This window comes from Lipotes vexillifer, unplaced genomic scaffold (assembly GCF_000442215.2).
Source record: "Lipotes vexillifer unplaced genomic scaffold, Lipotes_vexillifer_v1.1 scaffold71, whole genome shotgun sequence".
In the NCBI taxonomy this organism is placed as follows: domain Eukaryota; kingdom Metazoa; phylum Chordata; class Mammalia; order Artiodactyla; family Lipotidae; genus Lipotes; species Lipotes vexillifer.
This window is the reverse complement of record NW_006793703.1, coordinates 5,363,947-5,374,623: the sequence shown is the minus strand read 5'-3', so window position 1 is coordinate 5,374,623 and position 10,677 is coordinate 5,363,947. Positions and strand designations below refer to the sequence as shown.

The following is a 10,677-nucleotide window of genomic DNA, read 5'->3' as shown; positions in this document are numbered from 1 at the left end:
GCAGGAATGGACCTTAAAGATTATCGAGTCCAACTCCTTCATACTGCAGATGAGGAAACTGAGGCCCCAAGAGGTTAAGTGACTTGCAGCAGACCCACTAGGAGAATGTCTACTGGTATACAATGTTCCCTACTTGACACTAAGCACTGATTTATATTTTAATTATGTACATTAATTGAAAAACATAAAAAGTAATCTTGCAAACATTGCATACACACTGCGAATCCCCACTGAACCCCAGACGCCATTTCTTCCACTATTTTGTTCCAGCTGAAGTGTCTCCCTTTTGCTGCTGGGAGGAGTTAGAGAGGGTAGAATAACGTGTTTAAGAGTGTACAAACCTGGAAGAAGGACTTACACACCAGTCAAACAAAGGCATACTGCCTAAATGAAATGTTAACTTTAATGCCTCCAAAGGTCCCACACCTCCAAGTTTTATGTAGTCTGTGCTATATATGGCCAAACCTGGTACATTTAAATTCATTCTGTCTTCATTTAACATAATACACCTCCTAAGCAACAGAAGCACCCAACCTGCTAATCAAATATGCCTATCTACTCAAAACTTTAAAGAATTTAAGAAAAAGAAAGGTAACTATATTAACAAAATATAGATGTTAGTTACAATTTTTTTGCTTAGAATCTCTTTGCGGGGTGGGGGGACTCTTAAGGACATTTCCTCTAAGTAAAATGGTAAGCCCTAGGAAATGAATGTTTTATTTTTAGCCTTAAACTGATATCGTCATTGATGAATGAAAACCTACTGGTGAATTACTGAAGCGAGAACTGTTGGTACCAAAATAGATTTTGAACACCACTAAACTAAAAACTTTCATCTAGGAAGTGATTCAATTATCTAAATTAATTTGTTTTTCACATGTGAATAACAAAAAAAGGTTAAAACTTTACCCCTTTCACATGGTCTTATTTTGAAGAGCTTAACTCAAAAGTCAACTAAATACTATCATTTTTAGGCGGGGTAAGATTTTGTTCAAATTGTTTTAACTTGGTTAAAAAGACTTAAAGAACATATTAATTTACAACCAGGTTTATAAAATTTTAAGAATAGTAATTTATAGCTAAAATGATAGCTTCAGAGCAGTTCAACAATAGGTTTTCTAGAGGCTAGTCTCTAGTTAAAGTAGGTTATTTTTGACACCACAATTTGGAATAATTAATTTAGTGTTCACGCCTGCTACTATAATAAAGGTTATTTTGATGGTCCTTTTTTCCTTTTAAACACAACTGCTTTTGTTCCACATTCATTAACACATCTGAAAAGTTAGTGATAACTCACGGCTCGGCGAATGCGGGGCCTTTCTGACACTCCCTTGCAGACTGAAGTAGGCAGGCATAGATACATTGAACCTTTACAAATAAAACAAGGGGCCAGATTGTTCAGTCTGTATAGAATAGACTCTGCCAGCAATTTCAATATAGCATCTAGAAGTACATGTTGACTGTAAAGATTCTTGTATATGAAAACAAAAGTGAACAAAATCAGGGTTTTGGGGGTTTTTTTGTTTTGTTTTAAAATATTGACTTAACAAGTGTAACCCTAGAGAAGAATATGACTGATCACAGGTAAAAGTCCAAGGCTGGAGCTCTGTAAAGTGGTCCTTGGGCAAACTGGCGTTTTGAAAAATGTTTTTTTATGAAGTATATTTCATCAAGACTTTGGTGAGGGCCTTAAGCTCATGTCAGAATGGTACTCTGATGAGCTCACACCAGAATGGCAATGTTTTATTAGAGGCTTTTTGCTTTCTCGCATGTACCCAAATTATGCTAAGAAATTTAAAGATAATACAAATTTTTGAAGAAAAAAAAACTTACATATCTAGAAGTCTCCCTGCTACAAGTTTCTAAGTTTTTCAGTAATGCAACAGCAGTATTGTTTCAGTGCTTTGTCAAACTAATGGCTCAAGAATATGACAAGCCAGGCCTTCGACTAAAATCAAGATTCTCAGAAGTTTTACTAGTCAAACATTTCTTCTGAAATCACGACATAAATCTAGTATTAAGACATATGTGCCTTGAAGACACTGCTATCAGATAAAGTGAGAACAATTCCAAATATGAATTAAGCAAAATTATCCCTGAGGACCTTTAAGTGTCAGTTTCTATAAATGCCAAAAAGTATTTTTAAATAACTCCTCACTACATACGAATGGTTGCTCTATAAACATTTGATAACTGCAGCAAACACAATAAATACAGCTATCAAATATCAGCCTGTACAGTACAGAAATCTTTGTAACAATGAAATAATAAAATTCCTAATAATTTGAGATACAGAAGTACCCTGAGAGGGACTAGCAACTGAATATGTTTATTGATATTTTTTAAATTTTACTTGAGAGACTTTAAGATTAACATTTTAAAATAATTTGACTATATTACCACACAGTATTTAATAAATGTATTTTATTTGGGCTTAAGCCATGAAAGTATAATCTGGCTAAACCAACAAAGAATTTTAAAATAAAAATACTAGTAATACAAACTGTCAATATATCTGGCCCAAACCATGTTTTTCAAAACAAACTAGGTAAAACAGCACCCACTAAAAAACAAAGGAGGGGGGAGGGGGGAACTATAATTAATAAGGAACAAATATGAACCAAATCTCCTTATAATACAAGGAATTACTTTATTATTCAATGTACTTTATCTTTGGGTTTTCTGGGTATATATTCATTATAAAAATAACCTAAATTAAAAGAACAATTGCTCTGTTACACTAATATTGGATCCAAATAATAGAATCAAGCCCAATACTGAACATATCCTCTGTGCTAGGCAATGGGATTACAAAGAGGCATTTAAGACAAGCTCTCTACCCTCAAGGAGCCCCTCATTTTCCTAGAGAAACAGGATATTTAAATGCAGTAACAAGTAATAACAAAAGGAAGCACGATCCAAGTGCCAGATGAATGTCTGTAACGGATGAAATACTACCAAATAGTAGTACTTCAGGAATTCTAAGACTAGAATGACCACCAAGGACTGAAGAGGTTAGAGAAGGCTTCATGCAATGAGTAGAAGCCATTATTTGAAGGAAAGACAGGACTTAGACCAAAGGAAAGGGGAAAGAAGAGCATTCCAAACTGGCGGTAATACCTTTGACAAAGCTTGTAGAGGCAGGAAGGTTTGGGAAACAATAAGTCAGTCGTATCTGGCTTTGGCAAATGGCTTCATGTAGGGGAATAGCAAAGCTGGGGCAAGAATAATATTTTTAGGGTAAAATCTGATTTAATTTTTTCTGCACCCAGATTTTAAATGTGTAAACAAAGAAAAAAGTTTAAAAATAATGGGGCGGAGGTTAGACCAAGTTATTTGAGTTCACAACAACAAAATGCCCTATCCATAAAAACATGGCAGGCTCTCTATGACCTCCATAATACTAATTAATTAGGCTTTGTACATAACTATAATGATGAGATTTGAGATTAAAACCTTGATTTAGAACTTTGAAAGGGAAAGTGTTCTTCATCTGAATGGAAGCATCAAAATTTCTATTAATGTTTTTTCTACCAAGCAACTACCTTCAGAGTAACAACCCTCTTAACCTCTGTTGTTCAACCCCTTCATGAGTTTCATGAATCATAACCTATATCTGAGAACACCTGAGTCACAGGTATACAATAAAAACTGGAATAAATATTATTCCTCTCAAGGTCTTTCAGTCACGTTAACAGAGCATGAGGTGCTACTGAGGCAGTTTCACCCAGGGAATATGGACAGCCCACTCTGAAAAGAAGGCTTCTGTCCAAACTACTCAAATATTGCTATTCTCAAAATCCCCTTCAATCTGCAGGGAGGGAAAGATAAACCCACTATAAATCCCAACACTGCCATTTTATGGTCCTGCCCTTTCTGAAACAGACTTAAACTGTAGTAGCAACACTTAAAAATCTTAGCCTAGACGGTATCTGACATCATTTTACATGGTGCATGCTATTTTCCCAATATCCACCCCCTCCCTTCCAGCGCCAACCACCCTCTCCCTCCCATACAAACAATAAATCAAATCAACTTTCATAGATTTAGGTGCTATTTTAAAAACATCAAAATTTTACTTTACCCATTCTCTCCGATGCTCCCTGTATTTTTTTAAGCTGTGAGTGGATGACCATGCTATGTGATCAACAACTGTGAAGGCTAAGCAAAAGTGAACTGAGTTTAGTATTGTAATTTCAAAAGAACCTTAAACTTTGTAATATTTGACATATATAATGGTATGCAGAATCCTTATTTTACCGCATTTTATCAGGCATTAATGGCAAGCAATTTATAAAAAACAACTAGTATTTCTTTTGTACAGAATCAGCTAAGAGCTTAGCTTAGAGAAAACAGAGAGGAGAAAACTCAACAGCACACAAAGCAAATGGAAGCATCCTAGTTTATAAATGGGGCCAGAAGAGGAAAAGCTCTCCCACATTCTCCAATGTGACAACCAAAGCCCTCCCCACAGGCATACTTGTTAGGGGCCACATGTCACTGTTGGCTTGGGACAGGGCAGGCACATTCCCTCTGAAATAAATTCCATACCCTTTCAGTGAAAGGAAAGCCAGAGCTAGAAAGTGAGGTGTATAAGCCTAAAGCTTCTCATTTCCCTGTGCCCTCAAATCTTCAAATGTTCCACCTTCTTATTACCTACAACATAAGCTAGGACTCCACATAATAACGTGGGAACTATATAAAGACCAATTTCTAGTCTAGTAACAGAGCAGGAAGAGACCTGTCCTGTACAGTAAACACATGTCTTCATATGGACAAGTAAACCCCTATGTCTTCATGTGGAACCAAGATAAAAGCTACTGCTTCACTGTAACTATTACAGTAAAGAACAAATTCGATCATTTTTACACACTCCTCCAATAGCCTCACCAAATCCACTAACATCTCCCACCTACCTTTGTTGTTCCTTTAGAATTTAAGCCTAAAGCTCACCTATAAGAACACTTTTATAATAACCTTAAAAGAAAAAACTCTTATTACTCCATGTTACCTTGTTAATAAATACACTCAGTTTAATTCATTGTATATTTATATAGTACAAAATACAGGGTTTACTTTAAGAAAAGATTCACTACCATGTCTTAACATTATATGATTACTGATGCTTTGAAAACATTTAATAGGACTCGATACATGTCAAACTTTTCAGGAATACATTGATTACATAAGGAAAGAAAAAATACTCAGCCAAAGATGGCAGCGGGAAAAACTAATTAAGGCATTCTCCCTCCCAAATGTAGTATCAAGTCATTCTTTCTAACAGAACTTATAAAATCATACTGAGAATTAGTAGAGGCTTTCCTTTCCCCCAGAAAATGCAAAAAATAAGGGTACTGAAAGGCCATCCCTCTTAATTCTTTCATATGGTCCTACAGGTTTATCATTACAAATAGATACCAATATCACCCCCACCATAATCACCATGACAAGCCCGACATTTTAAAAATGCAATGCCCACTGCAGAAGAAATTTCCAAAACAAGTTCATTCTTGCTGAATATGACCAAAGATTAATAATGCTAAAATAATTTTTTAAATCTATCAGCCTACTTGTCTATGAAAATCCATATAAAAAAATGATAAGGAATGAGACTGGGAAACAGCCTTGGTAACAGGACAAAAAGCTTACTCAGGGTCTTTAAGAGCTAACAGAATGGTGAAGGAAATGTGCAGAAAGAAATACCGAAGTAGCTACATTCCAAGGGCTCTATTCCACCCCTGCCACAACCCTACCTACCTTCCCTCATTATACAAGCACAGAATCTTGGTCACTGGCAGGGCTCAATGCCATCACATTTCTGCCAGGGGGATATATGCTTTAGGAGATCAACATATTCCTCCTCTTAGATTTAAGACACACATTAGAAAAGCCTGAATAAACAGTTACCCACAAATTTAGTCCTAAAAGTGGATTATATACAATTTGTTTTATGGTATATGTCATAAAGGGAAGTCAGTCATTAAAAAGTTGCAGCCTGCTAAATTTCATATTTTGATACTTACTTGCAGAGCTGCAATTCTGATACAATAACACTCCTACTCCAGATATCTGGTGCCTTCTATCATCCAGAACTTTTTATACACAAAATCAGAAGTAACGAAAGCTATCTCTGGCTATGAGGAAATAGCTGAAAAGAACCAAAGAAAAAGTAATTGGCTGATTTGTCTATTAAAGAGACAAGTTCTCCATTGTTGGTGATAGCTATAAATGCTAAGCAGAGCGTCCCCAAATCTAAAACTAATAAAGAAATAAAAAGGAAAAATAAATGAGAATATCAAAGGACAGAGGCGACAGACAACTCAATGATAAAGAAGTTAAAATGAAAAACAGAGATTACCATGAAGGAGACTGAGCCTTACAACTACTGAAACAACAGAGCAGGAAAACCGTGGAAAACCGTGACATAGTCACAAGAATTGCCTTTGGGGGAAAGGACTGAAACTGTGAAGGAGAACATGAGCGACTTCATTTGTAACACTTTACTTAATGAACAAATAACATTTGTTCTCCTATAGGTGTTTGGTGGTCTTTTATAATTTTTAAAAACTTTTCTAAATTAGACACCTATATGCAATCAGTATCACAGAATTTATCACTTAAAAATAATCGTAACTGTTCATGTGCAATCTTCACTCCCTACTAGACATTCAGTCCCTCAAGAATTAGAGTCCTATGTCACTACTTTATTTCAGAGTCAAACGACAACAGAAGCAAGTACGTCCATAATCTCTAAGAAAAAGCAACAAAAAAACTGAAGCAACTCAGCAACCTAGGGATATTCAGGTTCTAGTCCCATCAATTACTATACCCTAAAACACATCGGCCAGTATCAGAACACCATGTCTGGGGAAGTATTCCCTCTAATACTATGAGGCAAATTAAATCATTTGATTTATTTTCATACCAGAATTTCTCAAAATTCTAAAATCTGAGGTGAATCAACTCTTTTTCTAGTAAGCATGCCTTGCTGGTTCCAGTCCATAATGCAGAATCACAGCACTTCCCCCCAGTTTCTAGTCCAGGGGTTTTCTTTGATAATCAGCTTTTCTCATAGCCAGCACCTTTCACAATCCCACTGTGGAAGAAGCTGGTGAAATCCTGCAGGATTGCTGACCACCATGGACCAAAACATTAATGGAGAGGTAAGATGAAGCTAAATACGCAATTTCATCCTAGAAGTCTAGACGGACCTCTCTGGGGACTTCTCTATCTCTCTCCATCTCATGGGTGTGTATTTCTGTCTATTTCTAAGGAAAAGTCATTTCTACCCAGTGGCTTAGGTATATACAGTTCAAGCAGCTTTCCTTCCGTATGAGCAACTAATATAGTATTTCCTAAAGTACAGGATTTGGACAAAAAATAATTTTAGATGTTATATGATTTCACCAACATGACATTTTAAACACCACTCAATCACTAGTGATTATTTATCATGATTAAGGCAAGAAAAAAGTTTCCACTTGGTGCTTAGTACGTACTTAATACATCTAATGAGTTCTAATTTTTAGCACAGGGTAAGTGACAACAGACTCTAGTTATCTCATAACACCATGTTGTTTTCATTGTATTTATTTTTCTGGTGACATAAACTTTCAATTTAAAATTAGCTTAAATTTTCAGAAAGTGAGTTGACATAAAAAATTAAACAAAAAGAAAACAGGGTAAAAAAATAGTACAGGTGATATATGTGATTTACATTTGGGAAACATTTATCCAGAACAGAGTTTCTCACACTTTTAATGTGCATCAGAGTCACATGAAAGGCTTCTTAAAACACAAATTGCTGGCCCCCATCCCCAGAACTTCTGATTTGGTAGGCCTGGGGTGGTACGTCCAAGAATATGTGTTTCTAACAAGTTTCCAGGTGATGCTAAGGTTGATGATCTGGGCACCACATTTTTGACAAACACTGATCTAGTACAATTGTCAAAAAGATTTTTCTTAAAGGGCCATATAGCAAATATTTTAAGCTTACCAGCTATATATCTCTGTTGCAACTACCCAACTCTGTTGTTGTAAGGCAAAGCAGCTACAGACAATATATACACAAATGGGCATGATTGTGTTCCAACAAAACTTTATTTACAAAAAGCAGGTGGGCCATAGTGCCAACCCTGATCTAAAACACACCCTCAAGTAACTGAAAAGGGTATATGGTATATCATAGTAGTAGGACAGAATATAGAAGCAGCTGAACAGCAAGGTGTATATATACTGTAGATACTATCCAATAAATATCCAACCTATTTTATTGAAAAGCAAAGCTTTGGAGAGTTTAACTCTGAAAGAGAAAACTGATGTCGGCAGAAACCTGAGGTCTCAAGAAAATAAAAACAATTTACCATGCATTCAGGAGACATGACAAAAGATTTAGCAAGGGCAGCTGGTTAAATTCTTTTCATGTTGAATCACAGAGGTCAACATCATTGCACGTGGTTCACAACTAAATTAGAATATAAGGATCAGTATCTAGTAAGAGTATTTTAAGAAAAAAGTTTTGAAGACTCCTTTCTCTAGGCCATGTTAAATAGAAAAATATAACATTTATTCAGCTGATTGAGTTACATTCTAATGGCTTTGACTTTTCAGTCACAAGTTACTCAGTTAAAACAAAAACATTAAGCTGTAGCCAATTTCAGAGTTTTTACAAACTACTTTTCTCTCTACCCTCAATAATCTTACAAAACTGATTAACTGTTCTATTTTGGCCTTGCCTTCTAATTTCTATCCCAGCAGCTGCTAGTGTATGAGATCTTAAACTGAAAAGGAACAGAATGACTTTTTTGCAGGTGCTGAATCCGTAAGATTCCTGTCATAAACTTATCCTCCCTCCCACTCCCTCATTCTTTCTCCCCCAAATGTTCTAACTTTCCTCATCTTCACAGTCTACAACTTCTTAGTAGACCATTAAGTTGGGTATACAATTAATTATGTGTCCTCAATGAATATACTAACATTTCAAGCACCTTTCTGGAATTCCATTCTTGAGGAGTACCTGCTTCATTTATCTAGTCTTGGCCACACTTACTGTTTTAAGCCCTCTGCCTATCTTTGCAACCCCAAACTTGCCTGAACCCTTAGGAACTTCAAGCTTTAATGTTGATATGAACCACCTGGTACTGAAACCCTCACTAAACCTCATCCCCATCCATCACACCTACTTGCCCTGGACTTCTTGCTACCCATCTTGAACATGTAGCTCACTACCATTTATCCTTATATGACATCTAACCCAAACCAAATCAAAGTATTTACTTGCTGCTTATAAAGCTTATGGACTGACAGACAAAATGATTTCTTTGCTTTTAATTTATTTTTTTACCCGAAGCAAAAGAATGTCTCAGAAGCATAGATTTACTTGAGGAGAGCTAAACAACTGTAGAGAATCCAAGAACAATGCAGAGTTGTAAGAGGTGATATTATTATCACCTGGGCTGTTCTGTAGACAAATAGCTTTCAGAGTTCAAAGTGCATTAAAGTTTTTTTAAATGGATTCACTATGTGGGTGTTAACAGAGTTTTCAGTGTTTTGGTATGCCTGGACTTCCGATAAAATCAAATATTTACTAAAACTCTGTTTAAGTTTATGTTTAACTACCTAACCTTATGTTTGCTAAAATTTCTTATAATGTTAAAGAATTTACAAGCTCTAGAGTTAGATATAGCCCATTATTATTTAAAAAATGTATATTTGCGCATTAAAGGCTATGCCTCCTTCACTTAAAATGAACAATCCAAGTGGAATAGAAGAATGACTTACAACTGACCAAGAAATAAATATGATTCATTATGTTAATGAGAGAAAATGAAAAGAAAATGCTCTCAGTGTTGATGACAAGTCAAGGAACACAGATTACAGTAAAGATGATTTTACGAAAAAAATCCACCAAAGAAAACGCTACTTCAATCGTTGATTCAAAAGTTTATTTTGCAGAAAGGCAGAGAGGTCACACTGCCCTATAGGTTCAACAGTTACGTATCACTAAACTTGTACTAGATACAAGTAAATGATTTTCTGAACTGTATTTTCCTGGATATCTCCTAGAATGCATATCCTTTTAATTTTACATCCCATAAACTACAACTACCATATACATAAGTGTTCAGCAAAAATATTAAATTATGATAAATGTACTCTATTAACTGAGCAAGAACATCATATGGCCAGAAGGATTACCACCAAAAACAGCTAAAATTATCTGAAAGCTTCAACTTCCCCTAAACATTCCCTAACCATAACGGACAACTAATTATGCTATAAAATTCTAATCTATAATCTGAATTCCATTAGTCTACTGGTTGTTTTTGAGGGCAGATGCCATTTCTGGCCTGGTGTAACCTTTACAAGATGGTCTCTGTTCCCATTTAAGGGTTATAAGCAATTAAGAGGTATTTAATCCCCAAAACTACCTTCTGTAACTTCTTTAGTTGCTAAACTTAGGATATAATCTAAATTCACACCCTCAATTTTGTTTAATTCCTATCCCAGGAACCCTGCAAGGCCTTTCTGGGGTCAGGGCAAGAGACTTCTCATAACTAAACTGCACTTGTTGGCAGAAGGGCTTTAGCTAAGGGACATCCTTCCAATTAAACCAACCCAACAAAAATAACTACAGTCTGTGTGAGGACACTAGGTTCCTCCAACCATCACACAGAC

General features: G+C 35.7%; 1 protein-coding gene across 3 annotated transcripts in view; it reads right to left on the bottom strand.

Annotated features, from left to right (window-relative positions):
- LUC7L2 (LUC7 like 2, pre-mRNA splicing factor) overlaps window positions 1-10,677 on the bottom strand; it is a 57,099-nt gene that overhangs the window by 42,423 nt on the left and 3,999 nt on the right. The window contains exon 2 of one of the 3 annotated variants that reach the window (XM_007466608.1): window positions 1,298-1,368. The exons of 1 other annotated variant lie outside the window; for it this stretch is intronic. In XM_007466608.1, coding sequence (XP_007466670.1) covers window positions 1,298-1,355 — 58 coding nt within the window. In that variant the 5' untranslated portion in view covers window positions 1,356-1,368. Of the gene's footprint in view, window positions 1-1,297; window positions 1,369-4,084; window positions 4,162-10,677 lie in introns of those variants that run through there. One more of the 3 variants, XM_007466609.1, reaches the window with a different exon arrangement.